We start from the raw sequence: 20,164 nt of genomic DNA on the forward strand, positions 1-20,164 counted from the left end.
TGCCCCTAATTCCCTCCAAGGTCTGCCCACCACTAAATGAAGGGTAGCTCTTTCTCCTCTCTCAGCTTTCCAAAAGTCTTTGGCAAGCTCAGTATGTAGTGCGGTCCATCCCGGTGTACTGCAACGTCATAAGGCTTGCACAGTGCATGCTGTACTGCACTTACCCAACACTTTCACAAAGCTGAGTGGAGAGAGGTCTCCTTCATCCAGTGGTGGATGGACCTCAGAACAGAACAGCAGGATACATGTCCCTAGAGCCCTCTTCAGCTAATTTAGATATTTATGAAACTCAGAAGATCTCTTCAATGGAGCAGCGGTATGAAATAAGAAAGGCAGTTTGGAAACCTTATCCCAAGCCCCACATACAAAGTACTGTGTTTATCTTTATATCCAGTTTTGAGCTGAAATGGACATATACCTGTTTTTTTACATGGAATTTGAAGCATATTCTGCATCAAATTCTATTTAGAAACCACTAGAAAAACATGGCCCGTTGACATCCCGGGAACATTTGTCAGATGTTTAATTAATATGGCTGCATATTTTTCTCCATGTAGATGAAATGTTGGAAAGGGGCTAGGATACTCTCATTGTTTTAGTTACAGCTGATAAAATAAAACTAGTAAAACAATATATCACACATTAAATGCCTGAATGGCTGCAACAGTTTTGTAATCCGGAACAGGCTAGAGGCATTGCCACTTCTTTCCCCACTCTTCTTGGCAGCTGATACAGAGACTTCTCTACTAGAAGTGGTACCTGCTGTCTAGTATTCTGGAAGTTTCAGAATAGTGTTAAAGTTTTAAGGCAGTCAAAGCAAAGTTGACATAATCGTGTTAACATATTTCACCTACGATTGCAGGACTAATAGCTGCACAATGTTACACAGTGCCTAAATCAGTGATTGCAAACCTTTTAGAGACCGAGTGCCCAAACTGTAACCCAAAACCCACTACATTATCGTAAAGTGCCAACACAGCAATTTAACTGTAATACTGTGTGGATCCACAATTGTGGACAGTTACGGACCCACAAAGTACGGTCATGTGAATGGGGTTTGACTGAGCTTTCAATGATACAAAACATTTTTGTACTGCATTTTGTATTTTTCAACAATTAATGTTTTCTATTTACATTGCACAGGATCTGTTTTATAGTGACTGTGCAATGATATCACAGCCTGTACTAATATCATGTTTGATATAAATACAGTACAATGCTCTCCATAGTGGCCCCCAGACTGTACAGTGTGTTCCCCAGTGACCACACACAATAAATTATGTTCCACACTAGCTGACAAATGGTAAATTATGCTCCACAGTGGCACCCCACTCTGTATTATATGCTCCACAGTGGCCCCCATACAGTATTATATGCTCCACAGTGGCCCCCACCAAGTAGGCCCCTTCTCACGAAGAGCAGGTAAGTAGTGTACTTCTTTTTTTTATCACTGCTGTCAGTATAAGCCGCGGGACACTGACTGTTTTTAGCTGTTTGTACATTGGAAGGGAGCACTTGCTCACTAACAGGGAATCCTGCACCGGACTCCCCGTTAGTAAATGATCAGAGAGCCTTGATAGGGTAACAGTGTGGGTGTCAACAGAGAGGGATCTGAGTGCACCCTCTTGCACACGTGCAATAGGTTCGCAAGCATGGGCCTAAATCAGGGGTAGGGAACCTTTGGCTCTCCAGCTGCTGTGAAACTACAACTCCCATCATGCTCCATTCATTTCCATGGGAGTTCCCAGAACAGCAGAGCCAGTATGCATGCTGGGAGTTGTAGTTTTGCAACAGCTGGAGAGCCGTACGTTCCCTACCCCTGGCCTAAATTATACCAAACACTAAACACAGCAACAAAATAAGACTCTAATAAAAGGGCTATATAACATCGACATGCTTCCATCGGGAAGGGTGCCCAATGGTTGCACATCTCTAGGTATGATGATAAATTTTACTGCTGAATAATATTAAGATTTAAGGTGTTAGGCCACATGTAGTGCCCCCGTCATTACGGGTGGCTGATGTGCTCCGTGCAGCCACAAAGCTTATACATTCTAAGGATAGCCCTGACACAGGCTATGGATTCATTATATCATTAGATATACACACAATTGGACTTTATGCACAGTGCATATAACATACCATATAAAAACATATTTAAAGGATCCCATGCATCTTCAGATCCTCTGTCACCCTCAGTACAGAAAGAAGAATATGAATGTATTCTAAATATAAATTGATAAGTCCCCCAGTTTGGCCAGATTTCATGGTATTACAGTATACAGTGGTCTTAATTTGTTTTACTAACTGTGTAACTTGTGAATATTTACTATACTGATGTTAATATCAGCAGCGATTATAGTTATTCTGTACAGGTCGCGATGAAAAATCAGGATATGTTTGTGGATATTTGCTTACTGTAAAGGTACAGTATAGTACTGAGAGTATAGTACCTGCAAGACTGAAAATTGCACTTTTGCTCTTAATCTTTATTGTTGTTGAAATTTCCTTTTGTAGGCTACAAAGAAGGACTTCGCAGAGAAATAGAAATAAAAAAGGATCCAACTACTAAAAACGCCAAGTTCTTGCTGTACAATGAAGGGATAGGCAATAATATGTGTCAAGTTGTAGCACATCAGCCTGAAACTCTACAAAATTGTGCCTTCAATGCTAAACTTCCCCTTGTGATAATAATACATGGATGGTCGGTATGTATTTCTTTTTAATTCTATATTCTTTTCTTTGTTTAAAATTGATGTCTCTTGAAAAGGCAGGTTGAAATGTGTGAATTACAATAAATATGAGGGGTGTATGCACCCCCACCCTGGCACCCCCTGTCACCCCTGCTGTCTGCCCTGCACAATGTGGTGAGCGAGGAGCAGAACAGGGGACTGTGGTGTTTATTTGGCACAAGATAGTGCTTTGCTTGCACCATACTAAAGTAGTGTATGTAATATCACAATGGTATACTATATTATCATCCTATTATTAATAGTATATTAGTATATAAGCACATACACCATTTATACCACACTACATATATTTGGGTGGTATATGGTATATTTTTGTTGGGATTAAGTTTTATATTTGAGAATATATTTATATGCTTATAAATTTGACTGTATGGATAACAAAATATATTTAGTGAAGACAATTTAAACTCCTGTGTTTTTATAGTTTATATAGTGTCAGGGTCTGGGGTTGCTAGGTGGGGTGGCATAGACACACAAGTCCAGTTTCTTTTAGTCCAAAACAAAGGTAGAGTTTATTTTCACTCAAAAAGGTAGTGAAGCAACAAAGGAAACAATACAAAAATAAATACCTACCCGGCTAGGCTCTAACTACACATAGAATAGGTTACCTCACCTAGAATAACAGAAATCCAAAAAGCCAGTAGAATCATTCAGGACACAGCTCCCAAAAATATGACCTCTCTGTCAGCTCTCCAGCCAAACTCTGCCAAAGACTACTGCTGTAGCTGGCTTCTTAAGCCTCCTTGACGAGGAAACTCTCTGCAGCTGAGTCGCTGCCGGAACATCCCCAAAGTGTGGACTGGAGGAGGGTGGAATGACAGGTCCCACTACCAATCCTACCCGTCATTCCTAAAAATCCAGCCCAGTACTGAGCATTTACCAAAATGCTCAGCAGACAAAAAGTTGTCTGCTGAGAACAAACATTCCTGGAGTTTTCTCATCTCACCCACCTGAGTAGTCTGGGTGAGATGTACACCCCCTCCATTACCTGACCAGCCATCGGCTTACAATAGGTTTGTATGAAGTTTGGTTCCTAATAATAGTCAATGTGTTTGATATTGGATTTTTTTTTTAATTCAAATTGTTGTCTCACCACAACAAATTATCAGTTGGAAGCCATTTGGGCTGCAGCTTTGAAAACTGGGAGAAGCCAGCCTTACTAGAGATGAGCGAACAGTGAAATATTCGAGATTCAATATTCGTTTCGAATAGCCCCTCAATATTCGACTATTCGAGCAAATATCGAACCCCATTATAGTCTATGGGGGAAAAATGTTTCGTTTCAGGGGAAGCCACACTTCGACTCAGGAGAGTCACCAAGTCCACTATGACACCCCAGGAAATGATGCCAGCACCCTGGAATGCAACTGGGACAGCAGGGGAAGCATGCCTGGGGGCATCTAATATGCCCAAGTACCTGTATTATGCCACTATCTTGTTGGGATCCCTGTCAGCTTGCGATATGCAGGAGCTGACTTTTTCCCCGTAGGAATGCATTGACCAGTGTTGATTGGCCGAATGACATACAAAGTAAAGCATTCGGCCAATCAACGCTGGTTCTGCCAGAGGAGGCGGAGTCTAAGATCGGTCCACAGCAGTCGCCATTGTGGTCCGATCTCAGATGTAGCAGTGTTGAGTGCACAGCTCTGCTACACCTGAGATGTAGCAGAGCTGGCCATGCGCTGAGCTCTGCTACACCCGAGATGTAGCAGAGCTGGCCATGCACTGAGCTCTGCTACACCAGAGATGTAGCGGGAACTGAGTGCCGGAGGAGCTGGAGTCTAAGATCGGTCCACAGTCCGATCTCAGATGTAGCAGTGTTGAGCGTACAGCTCTGCTACATCTCTGGTGTAGCAGAGCTCAGCGCACGGCCAGCTCTGCTACATCTCGGGTGTAGCAGAGCTCAGTGCACACTCAGCTCTGCTACATCTTGGGTGTAGCAGATCTCAGCGCATGGCCAGCTCTTCTACATCTCAGGTGTAGCAGAGCTGTGCGTTCAACACTGCTACATCTGAGATCGGACCACAATGGAGACTGCTGTGAACCAATCTTAGACTCTGCCTCCTCCGGCAGAACCAGCGTTGATTGGCCAAATGCTGTACTCTGTATGGCATTCGGCCAATCAACGCTGGTCAATGCATTCTTATGGGAAAAAGTCAGCTCCTGCATATCGCAAGCTGACAGGGATCCTGATGAGATAGAGCCCCAAAGAGCTGTTTGAGTAACATTCCCACCTAAATAAAGGTAATCCCTAGCTAACCCTGTCAGTACATCTATCCCTGTCTCACAGTCACATAGTTCACAGTCTCATATGACCCAGATCTTAAATCCACTAATCATATTAATTGGAGGTCACCTGATTTAGCCAGCCAATTACTTTTTCCGATTTTTTTTCGATGCCTCCATTGTCGCAGTTCCTGTCCCACCTCCCCTTCACAGTTATTGGTGGAAAAAAAGCGCCAGGGAAGGTGGGAGGGGAATCGAATTTTTAGTGCATTTGCCTCGTGGTGTTCGATTGTAATAGAATACCGCGAACAGCCTGATATTTGATCGAATATCAATTCAATCGAATGCCATTCGCTCATCTCTAAGCCTTACAGTTTTCTGACTGTAACCTTTTGAAGAGGAAAAGTAGTAAGAAACATCAGCCTTGCAAGATGGCTGACCATGAAATGCGGGGATGAGCTAAATTCACTAGAGTAAAACCAATTCTTTCATTCTCTCCATTGTTGCTCACAGATAAGGAGCGCCCCTCTATGACGTCCATATACACTAATGGGGTAGACGGAAAAGGGTTTTCTACATGAGATGTCATCTATTGAAGTAGAATTGATGTTTGTATAGAATTCTAGACTCATTATAAGGGATTTCTACAAACATCTTACACACATAATACATAAATTATTTACCTAGCAGAAATATTATTATTGAGGCTCTTTTCACACTGCATACTTAAAGTGGGAAAGTTCCCAGTGCTTACTGTACATTATATGGATGCATGTGATGGCTGCCATACAGTGGCATCTGTGATCCATGTTAAAAAATGAAAGCATGCATTACTATTCTATACATTTCTAAACCAGAAAACCCTGCAAGCTGCGTAAAACAGAGGCTACCAATCATTTGTTTGGTATTCCTTGCTTTAATGGGCCTATGGGTCCTTCCTGTAAGAGTATTGAATAATGGATCCGTCATCTACATGCAAGGACACTAACTTTACAAGAACACCATGTTGAGTACTGCTGCATCCTATATTGATGCTATGGTTTACAGTTGAACCTGTTGCTGTAGGAGTATACCTTATATGTTGTGTTACGTAATGTATGCTATATAGTGCTGCATAAAGCCAGAAAGCATGGTTGCTAGGGAATATTATGATCATATAGTTAGGTTTGTCGCTGAGACGTCATTTTTAGAGGAGAACCCCATCCACCTTACAGTGACTGAAAAATTCCCCGTTTTTTTCTGACACGATTCCATTGCGGTCAAACAGTGGCGTTTACACCACGTGGGGCCCTGGCCTTAATAGGTGAAGTTTGTGCAAAATGCAGATAGGCATTAAGGCTGAACTGTTACCTTTTTGCATTTGGATGTACTATCTAGGGCCCCTACCTCATCCCTACAGAGAATTCTTGATAATGATGGATATGGGTGCTAAGGAGTTTTAATCAACCTTAGTGTGGTTAGGGGAATCTGTGGGTCTCCTTGGCATATGGCTGAAATGTAAACTGTAATCTCAATACTGATGCCAGTGCTTATGGACCCCTGAGGCTCCTGGGCCTCGGTGCGACTGCACCCCCTCATGTTACGCCCCTGGTCTGACCACAGTAGAACATAATTGTAAGTCTATTGATTGAGCAGGTGCTGACTGTAGGATACAGCTGATATTCCCTTGCAATGGTCGGTATCAAACATATCTTCAATCCCATCATTTGACTCATTAGTTTCCATGGAAAATAGCAACTGTAGTGAACTGATTAATCCTCATGGCAGCTAAGGGTCTTTGATGGCTATATGCTAAAAGAAACCCTAATAGATCACCTGTGACTTAACTACAGACAAGGGATAATGCTTTGAGATGCTGAATATTACACCACCATAAGCAATTAATATATCCCCTAATGGGATTGTGATGTCATGTTACAAAAAGGATTTTATTTTTAAACAAGCGTTTCAATATCTGTAAAGTTAATAAAAGGTAACCAATGAGTTATCTATGCCCAAAATGGTCTCATAAAATTGCATTTTATCTCATAGTATAAAAAACTCTTAGTATAAAATGCAACATTGCTTTATATGTACAGTAGATATATAGATGGAAAATATAATTTCATCAATAGACATCTAGCAGATTTTGACATACTGTGCCTCTTATATGTTAAAGTCCATCACCATTTCTAACACCTTTGCCATGTTCTTTGTTTCTAGCTTGATGGAACTCTAGAGGCTTGGATCCCAAAGATGGCTGCTGCATTCAAATCCAGCAAAAAGGAAATTAATGTGATCATTTTGGACTGGCTGACGTCTGCTCATGCCCATTATGCAGTTGCAGTGCAGAATGCTCGATTTATTGGTCTAGAGATAGCAGAATTTCTGGAATGGCTTGAAGTAAGATTAACAATGAGTGGCAAATTGGTTATTGGTTTACAGAGCATGAGGAGTATATTAGGAGTGTATGTATATGAGGAGTATATTAGGAGTGTATGTATATCAGGAGTATATTAGGAGTGTATGTATATGAGGAGTATATTAGGAGTGTATGTATATGAGGAGTATATTAGGAGTGTATGTATATGAGGAGTATATTAGGAGTGTATGTATATGAGGAGTGTATTAGGAGTGTATGTATATGAGGAGTATATTAGGAGTGTATGTATATGAGGAGTATATTAGGAGTGTATGTATATGAGGAGTATATTGGGAGTGTATGTATATGAGGAGTATATTGGGAGTGTATGTATATGAGGAGTATATTAGGAGTGTATGTATATGAGGAGTATATTAGGAGTGTATGTATATGAGGAGTATATTGGGAGTGTATGTATATGAGGAGTATATTGGGAGTGTATGTATATGAGGAGTATATTGGGAGTGTATGTATATGAGGAGTATATTGGGAGTGTATGTATATGAGGAGTATATTGGGAGTGTATGTATATGAGGAGTATATTAGGAGTGTATGTATATGAGGAGTATATTAGGAGTGTATGTATATGAGGAGTATATTAGGAGTGTATGTATATGAGGAGTATATTAGGAGTGTATGTATATGAGGAGTATATTGGGAGTGTATGTATATGAGGAGTATATTAGGAGTGTATGTATATGAGGAGTATATTAGGAGTGTATGTATATGAGGAGTATATTAGGAGTGTATGTATATGACTAGTATATTAGGAGTGTATGTATATGAGGAGTATATTGGGAGTGTATGTATATGAGGAGTATATTGGGAGTGTATGTATATGAGGAATATATTAGGAGTGTATGTATATGAGGAGTATATTGGGAGTGTATGTATATGACTAGTATATTAGGAGTGTATGTATATGAGGAGTATATTGGGAGTGTATGTATATGACTAGTATATTAGGAGTGTATGTATATGAGGAGTATATTAGGAGTGTATGTATATGAGGAGTATATTAGGAGTGTATGTATATGAGGAGTATATTAGGAGTGTATGTATATGAGGAGTATATTAGGAGTGTATGTATATGAGGAGTATATTGGGAGTGTATGTATATTAGGAGTATATTAGGAGTATATGTATATGAGGAGTATATTAGGAGTGTATGTATATTAGGAGTATATTAGGAGTGTATGTATATGAGGAGTATATTAGGAGTGTATGTATATGCAGAGTATATTAGGAGTGTATGTATATGCAGAGTATATTAGGAATGTATGTATATGAGGAGTATATTGGGAGTGTATGTATATGACTAGTATATTAGGAGTGTATGTATATGAGGAGTATATTAGGAGTGTATGTATATGAGGAGTATATTAGGAGTGTATGTATATGAGGAGTATATTGGGAGTGTATGTATATGAGGAGTATATTGGGAGTGTATGTATATGAGGAGTATATTGGGAGTGTATGTATATGAGGAGTATATTAGGAGTGTATGTATATGAGGAGTATATTAGGAGTGTATGTATATGAGGAGTATATTAGGAGTGTATGTATATGAGGAGTATATTAGGAGTGTATGTATATGAGGAGTATATTAGGAGTGTATGTATATGAGGAGTATATTAGGAGTGTATGTATATGAGGAGTATATTGGGAGTGTATGTATATGAGGAGTATATTGGGAGTGTATGTATATGAGGAGTATATTGGGAGTGTATGTATATGAGGAATATATTAGGAGTGTATGTATATGAGAAGTATATTGGGAGTGTATGTATATGACTAGTATATTAGGAGTGTATGTATATGAGGAGTATTTTGGGAGTGTATGTATATGACTAGTATATTAGGAGTGTATGTATATGAGGAGTATATTAGGAGTGTATGTATATGAGGAGTATATTAGGAGTGTATGTATATGAGGAGTATATTAGGAGTGTATGTATATGAGGAGTATATTGGGAGTGTATGTATATTAGGAGTATATTAGGAGTATATGTATATGAGGAGTATATTAGGAGTGTATGTATATTAGGAGTATATTAGGAGTGTATGTATATGAGGAGTATATTAGGAGTGTATGTATATGCAGAGTATATTAGGAGTGTATGTATATGCAGAGTATATTAGGAATGTATGTATATGAGGAGTATATTGGGAGTGTATGTATATGACTAGTATATTAGGAGTGTATGTATATGAGGAGTATATTAGGAGTGTATGTATATGAGGAGTATATTAGGAGTGTATGTATATGAGGAGTATATTAGGAGTGTATGTATATGAGGAGTATATTAGGAGTGTATGTATATGAGGAGTATATTGGGAGTGTATGTATATTAGGAGTATATTAGGAGTGTATGTATATGAGGAGTATATTGGGAGTGTATGTATATTAGGAGTATATTAGGAGTATATGTATATGAGGAGTATATTAGGAGTGTATGTATATTAGGAGTATATTAGGAGTGTATTTATATTAGGAGTATATTAGGAGTGTATGTATATGAGGAGTATATTAGGAGTGTATGTATATGCAGAGTATATTAGGAATGTATGTATATGAGGAGTATATTGGGAGTGTATGTATATTAGGAGTATATTAGGAGTGTATGTATATGAGGAGTATATTAGGAGTGTATGTATATGAGGAGTATATTAGGAGTGTATGTATATGAGGAGTATATTGGGAGTGTATGTATATGAGGAGTATATTGGGAGTGTATGTATATGCAGAGTATATTAGGAGTGTATGTATATGAGGAGTATATTGGGAGTGTATGTATATGAGGAGTATATTAGGAGTGTATGTATATTAGGAGTATATTAGGAGTGTATTTATATTAGGAGTATATTAGGAGTGTATGTATATGAGGAGTATATTAGGAGTGTATGTATATGCAGAGTATATTAGGAATGTATGTATATGAGGAGTATATTGGGAGTGTATGTATATGCAGAGTATATTAGGAGTGTATGTATATGAGGAGTATATTGGGAGTGTATGTATATGAGGAGTATATTGGGAGTGTATGTATATGCAGAGTATATTAGGAGTGTATGTATATGAGGAGTATATTGGGAGTGTATGTATATGAGGAGTATATTAGGAGTGTATGTATATTAGGAGTATATTAGGAATGTATGTATATGAGGAGTATATTGGGAGTGTATGTATATGACTAGTATATTAGGAGTGTATGTATATGAGGAGTATATTAGGAGTGTATGTATATGAGGAGTATATTGGAAGTGTATGTATATGAGGAGTATATTAGGAGTGTATGTATATTAGGAGTATATTAGGAGTGTATGTATATGAGGAGTATATTAGGAGTGTATGTATATGAGGAGTATATTAGGAGTGTTTCAAATCACACATAGAAATTTATAAAAAAGGGTGAGAGATATTTTTAGTAACAAAATAAGTTGGTTGAGTTCTACGTCCATAAGAAGATTCAACTTCTCCTTAGGGTAACAGCAACAACCCTGGGTCAGGGTGAAAGTTTCCTAATTTGGGGTCTTAAAGTCTATTCACATTTGCATCCACACATAGACCAGATGAAATCTGGGTGGAAATGATCATCATCATCACCATCATTTCTTGTATTAAGAACTCGCTCCTCAGATGCCTTTAGTTGTCAGCCAATGGATCAATTTTACATTTCAGTATATGATCTAACCTTAAAACTGATACAGCAATTTACTAACAGCAGGTAGATATTACAGTCCAGTAGAAGTAATAACTATTGAAGTCACAGTTCAAATGATGAGGATGATTCTTTTTTTCACCATAATTCTAATGGAACTGAACATTTAACATGGCTTTGCAGGAATAAAGTTTTCCATTAGCCTTCAGACATGTTCTTCTACATGAATTAATATGTATTAATGATTTTAAAAATGGTTAGAAAGTACATAAAAATAATAGATTACCCGGATAGTCAAAGAAATGTTGTTTTAAAAATGACTATTATTATTGCTGAGGTTTAATCCATCTCCCTAGTTGTCACTCACTCTGCTAGTATCCTGTCACTCGTGTCATTTACAATAATATCTTGTCACTTTAGCAGATGGGGCTGAAGCTCTGGCAGAGGAAACATTTGCAGAATGAGGAATACCAATGAACATATCTGTTCTTGATACAAAGATCATTTTTTGTTATAAAGCAGTGGAGTATCTGTTCACACGGGTTATACAGCTAAGGATTCATTTCAGGGATAGAGGTCTAATGTACGATGTGCTTGAAATTTTCCTTCTAAAACTCTGATGTTTGTCTCTGTGCTAGAAGGGGTTTCCATTCTTAGGGCTACCAGTAGATCCTAATCTACTATTTAGCTGCCATTGTTCATATGCACCTAAGGACAAGTACATTCATTTTTACATAATGATCACTTTTTTATTACTACTATTAGTATCCAACATGCTATTCAGTGCTTCCGCAATATAGTGTCAGAGTGGCTCACCAATGATCTTAGAGAAGCAATTGTTGTTGCCTATCCATGGGTGGGATGCAGCCAGTTCTCCCTGTTTCTGTGATTTTTAACAACCGGATTGCAGAATCAGGGAAAAGCGGCCATATACTTTCTGACCTTCATTTTTTGACATGTAGGCTGCAGGCCACATTAGGCATGTGACCTACAAGCTGCAGGGATCAACAGGTATTAGTGTACTTACCTGTCTTCTCCCGGGCAACTTCTGCTCCGTCCTGCTGATGTCATAGCAGTGCACCTGGAGGAGGGGAACAGCACAGCTGGGAAGAAGACAAGTAAGTACTAAGCACTATTTGGAGACAACTGTATGGGGGATATTATCTTGTATGGGCACATTACTGTATGGGAGCCACTATATGAGGAACAGTGTATGGGAGCCAGTACATGAGGACAATATACTCTATTGGGGTCACTATATTGTACAGGGGCCTCTATAATGGGGCATTACTGTGTGGGGGGCACTATATGGGGAACATTATACTTTATGGGGGCTACTACATGGAGTCATTATAATGCATAGGAGCCACTATATGGGAACATTACTGTATGGGATCCATAGTATGGGGACAGTATACTGTATGAGGGACACTATATGGGGGACAGTATAATATATGTTTCATCTCAAAATAAGTGCCAGACTCTGCCCAGATTCTACTTCCAACTGTTTTAAATGGCAGGTAGAAATCGATGTATGACTCTTAAACGATAAGCATCCTGCTCGATCTTGCTGCTTATTTTATGGATGATTCCGCCACAGAGTTTATGTTACATGACCCCCTTGCTGGTTGGACTCATTCATTTGAACCAAATCAGAAAAGGAAAGCCATGGTGGAAAGCTGATCCTGTGCTTTCCACCACGGGGAGCAAAGATGTTCACCTTGTTAATACAGAACAACTGTTACTTATCACTAGAAAAATCCAAGCCGATTCATGCAGTGATGGTAGCACGGGTGGCACTGGCAGGCCCATCTCTGCTGCTAGCGTTAGCAACAGCAACTACATGCACTCATTTGCCATATGGGAATATTTTTTCTACCTTATCAAATGACAAATCAATGTCAACGTGCAATATCTGTAACCATAAAATAGCCATGGCTGTGCAGGCACACATATAGGAACTAGGTCTCTCCATACTCAAATGAAATGGCATCACCAGCTAATTTGACAAAACTGAATTGAAAGTGGCACAAAGTGAGCAAGACTGTTGAATTCTTTCTCCCCATGATCTTGTTTGCAGGCAGGCCACATCCACACATAGCACATGGTCATCATTGTTATCATCACTTCAGCCTGCTCCTCCACCTCCACCATGCCAACTCACGGCGTGCCAGAAGTTTTTCATGCAATTCTGTTATTGCCACTCCTTGTCAAGCTGCAACATTTGAGTAGTCACTCACATTGACTAGAAAGTTGGGTCCACACAACATGGGGTGTATATGACCCAAAGCTCATTTCCTTATAAAAAGAATCATTATTTGTGATAGAATAATCCCCTTATCCCTCTTATATTTCCCTTGCTTCATAAAGGAGTAAACTACTGCACATATGAGAACGCAAAATCTAGATCACTTCTAAGAAAAACTATCAATGCCATATTACAATAAATAGTCAATGGCTGGCAGCAGACAATACTGAGATACGGGCAGACATGTTAGTGTCTATTTGATGTCCAGCTCAGAGCTGTATTTCTTTCCTTCAGGGCAGTAATGCACCTGCCAGATTTACTCCTCTCCTCTTATTTTTATGGCGTTGTTAAAGCAGTAGTTCAGCAGCCATATAATCAGCCTCAAGATGTTCAGCTAAGTTAACTACTCTGCTGTGTGTACTGGTGCCAGCACAAACATTTGCATTGTAAAATCTAACAGCTATATTTATTTACCTTAGCTTTTGCCTTCTCATTTGCATTGGTGACTTGTCATTTCCAGTGGCTGGGAAGCAGTTTGCTCACAAAGAGAATCATAAACAGGGGAAATGATCTTGTTTATACCTTGCATGTTTACGTAGAAAGATGATGGAACGATTTAGCCTTCTTGCATATGCACAACAGTAATACTGTATCGCAGCCCAGCTAGAACAGAAATACCTGGGAGAACAGAGGCTTATTGTGCGTAAAAAACTGGAGAATTCCTTTATTGAACCTATCTGTATATACTGTATATTAAGAAACTATTAAAGGAAAAATTTTCAGATGTATATCTGCAATAATAAGGAATTCAATGAAATGTATGAAAAACATTTCATCTGCTGCCTCTGGCTTTTGCATGGTTGTAAAGATCCTTCACGATTTTTAATACACTTAAGGTTGGGACTTGTGTCCAGATGTGGAATTTAAAGTACAATACATGTAGATGGGGTTTTCAGCACCTTATCTGAACACAGTGATAACAGTATAAGTGGAAATTATCTGCCACATATGGACTTGCCCCAGTAGTATAGTAGGGGTATATTATTCCTTATAATACAATCCTCAAATGTTGCAGAACCTCTGCTTTTCACAGTTGCTGCAATGTCAGTCTGCACTACTGAGTTGTGTATTACAGCATCAATCGACACACAATGTGAAATTGCCAGCCACAACGCCCATTGTCAGCCAAAGCTTTGTCCAAGCAACTGATGTACAAGTCTGACGCTACTATTAACTGATCCTTCTGATATGTTTCCAATGCTTTGCTACAGTAGAAAGCCTGGCTACAATGTATAGTGGCATCTGCCAGCAATTCACTAGTCACATCAGCATAAGTAGCTAAAGACTTACCAAACATTATTCCAAATACCTAACAAACAGTTGGGTATCAAACAGTTTCCATTAGTCATATAGACAAGTCATTGAGCCATGGTGACAATACTCCTTAAAACCCTTATTTATAGTGTAATTATTAATATATATATATATATATATATATATATATATATATATATATATATTTGCACTAGGAACCTGACCTTACTGTATGGCTGTAGTGCTTGTTCCTTTTTATGTTTCCAATTGTACTGCCTTCTGAATAGCACACATTGTCCTGTCCTCATCATGCAGTTGTCTTGATCTCTAATTCATGATGTTTTCCAGTCATCCATCCAGTTTCCTAGAAGTAATGTTCATTTGATTGGGTACAGCCTTGGAGCTCATGTATCAGGATTTGCTGGCAGTTATATTAACGGATCAGACAAGATTGGAAGAATTACAGGTAATTTCTAATTATTTAGTACAATCCTACAACACAACTCATTGAAATAAGGTATTGATAAATTCCATTCACAATCCCATATGTGTGAGAAATAGTTTCTTTCCGGGAGTCACATCCAGTCACCAATATAACTTATAGGCAATACTAGAATGCAATCATTCTAGCTAACGTAAAAGAAAGAAAAACATGAAAAAAGTCCATTTCCTTTATATTACAGCATAGAACTCCAACTGTTAACTATAAACCTTCATCTTTCTCCTATAATTGCACTTTATGGTTATTATCTGTCTGTTTAATTATGCAGCTGTTTCCACCGCTATACACTTGCAAGAATACTAGTTTTATGTTGCTCTACAATTCTACATACTACAGTATTTGGCTATTTTACGAGTCTATATATCTGTGTATATAGACCAGGACACAGAAGAGTTTTGTCATTGCTTTGTTTTATTGTCTTATTTCCTGATTTTTATGTCTGTTGTTTGGCTTTTCTTCATTCAAATTAAAGATAGCAGAAAAATGAAGAATGAGCTACTACCGAACTCGAAAGGAGAAAAGGGAAAGCGCTCTATTTCTTATGATGGATATGACTATAACTAAAGTGCACATGTACTGATATATACTTACCAAACATTACACAATGTAGACCATATTGCCTTAAAGGGGTCTTCCCATGAACATAGCAATATTTTAATTTACAGACAATTTGTCAGAAAAACAGCCATGATGTGATTATGGCCAGGTTATCTTCTCATGTATGTAGCGTCCCTACCTGATAACCTAGCCATAGGTTTCTGATAATTTGAAAGTTGCTGCCTTCATGGGTGTGTGTAATAAAATGTAAGAATAAAATGTAAAATCCGTAAGAAGTGATCTGTCAAGGTCTGACACCCACGTAGATAAGCATTTCTATCAGCCTTCAGGTGCCAGAAGCTGCTAGTGGATGGGGAGCGCATGCACCTATTCAAGTAATAGGAGCGGTGCTACAATTGCAACTTGAAACGTCTGGGCCCCAGTATAAAATCTGTAATGGGTCCCCTAAGTACCTTGTATCATTTAGAATATTGATATATTTTAAGTGTTAGAGGGTCCTTAGGAATCCTCAGGCTATAGGTCCTGGTAGCAACTGCTATTGTTGCAGCCCCTATAGCTATCCCCTTGAACACCAATATACACTAGAGCCATTGTACCACTAATATTACTTGAACTACTTGCATTTCCCATTCACTAGAAGCTTCTGGCATCTGAAAGGTAAAGCAAAGGATGAAGTGGTGGGGGTGTCAGACCCTGACAGATAATGTACTAATGACCTATCCTATGGAAAGGTCATCAGTATGAAAAATCAGGGTACTATTCCGTTATCGGGCCAGCAGCAGCGCATTTCAGCACCAGCTTTCGGGACAGCAGTTCAGTTCAGCAGCGGGAATTACAATGACATCCGAGGACTGCTGGCCCGATGCTTGTGCCCAGTAGCCAGTACATCAATGACCCCCCCTCCATCTCCTCCTCCTTCCAGTGCTGCCCCCCAGCTCTCCTTACATCTACCCCGTACCCTCTCCCCGCCACATGACTAAGCCGATGCTGGCCCGATGATAGAGGCCGTGCTTGTGTGTAGTAGGCAGTACATCGATCGATGCCCTCATCCTCCTCTTCCTTCCAGTGCTGCCCCCCAGCTCTTCTTACATCTGCCCCGTACCCTCTCCCTGTAATAGGCCTCACCGTAAATCTTGAGCAATGAATGCTACTAGATAGCCGCCGGACGCTGCAGAAAGTTTGTCCCTCCGGCTCGCTGTAGCTCACCGTTCCTATAGTCGGCGTGTTTCTTGTCAGGGCCTGGATTGAGCCCCGGTGTCTTTCCTTTCGGTCTCGGTACTAGCGCTGAGGTGAGGCCTAGTCGTGTGGCGGGGAGAGGGTACGGGGAAGATGTAAGGAGAGCTGGGGGGCAGCACTGGCAGGAGGAGAAGGATGGGGGAGGGGGGTCATCGATGTACTGGTTACTGGGCACAAGCATCGGGCCAGCAGTCCTCGGATGTCATTGTAATTCCCGCTGCTGAACTGCTGTCCCGAAAGCTGCTGCTGAACTGCGCTGCTGCTGGCCCGATAACGGAATAGTACCAAAATCAGTTTGGTATCGGATAGCCCTGTTAACTTTTAATTGTCTATAAATATAAATATAAACATAATTATATTCCTGGGAGACCCCCTTTAAGGATGTAAGGATGTGTATTAATCTATATAGCTAGCTGTAGGTTAACCAACACTAGTTCAAGTCCCCTACAAACATGGTCCACTAGAACAGCACTCAAGATCTGAATTTTAACACATAATATATTTAGTAGATATAATACTGTATACTGCTTGTAAACTACCACAAGGGACAAAACTAGAAAACAGGAAGATGTATAACTATAGGGGGTGAACAAGTGACAGCTATTCCCGCACGCTTGATGTGTAACTTTAATGAGTTTTTGTTTTGAGCACTGGTAAAAATAGGGGCGACTATTTCAGCACACTACTATAAATGGCTCCTATGCACAATGTATTACTTATTTAACAGACATAGTATGGAGATACGAGGCAGGCAGCCAGAGTAGAAACTGATTAGAATATTGTTTGTTAACGCTATATTTATAGAGATTAGCTGTAGCTTCGCTGTACTAATCCCGTGCAATCATTAATAAGAAAAAGTTCTGAAAAGTAAAAATATCTAAGAATATCTCTAATCCCTTCCCCAATTAGCAATGCAGAATTACAATACTGCTGATTAGTAATTTGCACCTAAATATTACAAGATTAGTCTGGATTTGATATTACTGTTCCTTTAGCCCAGTAGTTTCTTAGTTTAGCGCTGAATTCATTCTTCATCAGATGTTTTATTATTTCCTGTAATAATTTTGATAACTCTCTAATATTAACTAATAGGAATAATGGGTTCATATTGTTTCCTCTTTTGTCTTTGGATGAAAAAATCTTAATGGAAACTAATAGAGATAAGCGAACGGCGTTCGATCGAATTGATATTCGATCGAATATCAGGCTGCTCGAGATATTCGATTCCAATTGAATACCACGTGGCAAACGCACTAAAAATTCGTATCCCCTCCCAGGGTTCAGCACACAGTCAGCTCTGCTACATACCAGATGTAGCAGGGTTCAGCGCACGCACAGTCAGCTCTGCTACATCTCAGCTGTAGGTGGGTTCAGCGCACAGTCAGCTCTGCTGCATCTCAGATATAGCAGGGTTCAGCGCACAGTCAGCACTGCTACATCTGAGATGCAACAGGGTTCAGCACACAGTCAGCTCTGCTGCATCTCAGATGTAGCAGTGTTCAGCGCGCACAGGGCCGGCGTCAGCGCACGGCATAGTCGGGCAAGTGCCGGGGCCCGCAGAGCCTCTGGGGGCCCCCCGGCACTTGCCTGTCACGATTTCAGCTCATCGGCGTCCGTCCGCCGATGAGCTGGAATACATACGCGATTAAAGCAGGAGCTGTGAGTTCAGCTCCTACTTTAAAGCTCCGGCCCGGCTTGCGTGTGTAGGCGCGATGACGTCATCACGCCTACACACGCAAGCCGGGCCGCAGCTAAGCAGGAGCTGAACTCACAGCTCCTGCTTTAATCGCGTATGTGACTGGAGAGAGAAGCGTCGGGGGAACGATGGAAGGTGAGTGATGGAAGGTGAGTGTAAGTGTTTGTTTTGTATTAAATATAAAGGTGGAACATAATGAAGGGGGCCCAATGAAACTGGGGGGCAACTGAAGGTGAGGGGGGGGGAACGGCATGACACTGGAGAACATGAAGGTGGTGGGGAGAGAACGGCATGAAACTGGGGACAAAGATGGAGGGGGCCCAATGAAACTGGGGGGCAAATGAAGGGGAGGGGGGAACGCATGACACTGGGGCAGATGAAGGGGGTGGGGAGAGAACAGCATGACACTGGGGCAGATGAAGGGGGTGGGGAGAGAACAGCATGACACTGGGGCAGAGACGGGGGACATGAAACTGTGGGCAGATGAAGGGGGAGAACGTGATGAAACTGGGGACAGAGATGAGGGGGGGACATGAAACTGGGGGCAAAGGAAGGGTGTATATGAAACTGGGGGAGAGATGGAGGGGGGCATATAATTTACGGGTGACTGTAGGAGGATTGTACTGTGTGGGAGCACATGATAAATGAATGAGAATGGGTGGAATCAAAAGTGGGTGGAGCCAAATTTGCCGCGGCGCGCACATTTTGCTCCTCTTTCTTCTCTTTAAAAATTGGGAGGTATGGCGTTGGTGATGCCACACTCCTGCATGACGTCACTCGCTTCATCTGCGACGCACAGTATCTCGACTCCCCCGCCTCCTTTACAAGGGGGCCCACTGAGGCTCTGTCATCAAAGGGCCCATAAAAACCTGGAGCCGGCCCGGAGCGCGCAGTCAGCGCTGCTGCATCTCAGATGTAGCAGGGTTCAGCACACAGTCAGCTCTGCTGCATCTCAGGTGTAGCAGAGCTCAGTGTGCGCTGAGCTCTGCTGCATCTCAGGTGTAGCAGAGCTCAGCGCACGGCCAGCTCTGCTGCATCTCAAGTGTAGCAGGGCTCAGCGCACACTGAGGTGCGTATCTCAGGTGCAGCAGAGCTGTGTCAACTCTGCTATACCTGAGAGAGGACCACAATGGAGACTGCTGTGGACCGATCTTAGACTCCACCTCCTAACAGACAAGCCTCCGGCAGAACCAGCGTTGATTGGCCAAAAGCTGTACTCTGTATGGCATTCGGACAATCAAAGCTGGTCAATGCATTCCTATGGGAAAAAGTCAGCTCCCGCTCAACTCTTATTATCGCATTATTAGTGGCGCAATACAGTGACTTGGGCATGTTAGATGCCCCCAGGCATGCTTCACCTGCTGTCCCAGTTACATTCCAGAGGTGTTGTCCTCATTTGCTGAGGTGTCATAGTGGACTTGGTGACTCTCATGAGTCAGAGTGGCTTCCCCTGAAACAAAGAATTTTTCCCCATAGACTATAACATCACTTCACACAGAGAACTAAATGATCCTGCAGTGTGTCTGTGTTTCTTTCTTTTTAGTTGCTATGATTCCTAGGATTTATCT

The 20,164-nt window shown here is 40.7% G+C and overlaps 1 protein-coding gene across 1 annotated transcript in view; it reads left to right on the forward strand.

The window, feature by feature from the left end:
* Nucleotides 1–20,164, forward strand: part of LIPC (lipase C, hepatic type) — a 124,272-nt gene that overhangs the window by 74,145 nt on the left and 29,963 nt on the right. Inside the window, exons 3-5 of the mRNA XM_075273532.1 lie at nucleotides 2,518–2,708; nucleotides 7,182–7,361; nucleotides 14,953–15,070. Coding sequence (XP_075129633.1) covers nucleotides 2,518–2,708; nucleotides 7,182–7,361; nucleotides 14,953–15,070 — 489 coding nt within the window. The remainder of the gene's footprint in view (nucleotides 1–2,517; nucleotides 2,709–7,181; nucleotides 7,362–14,952; nucleotides 15,071–20,164) is intronic.

The sequence above is a fragment of the Leptodactylus fuscus genome, chromosome 5 (assembly GCF_031893055.1).
Source record: "Leptodactylus fuscus isolate aLepFus1 chromosome 5, aLepFus1.hap2, whole genome shotgun sequence".
Classification (NCBI taxonomy): Eukaryota; Metazoa; Chordata; class Amphibia; order Anura; family Leptodactylidae; genus Leptodactylus; species Leptodactylus fuscus.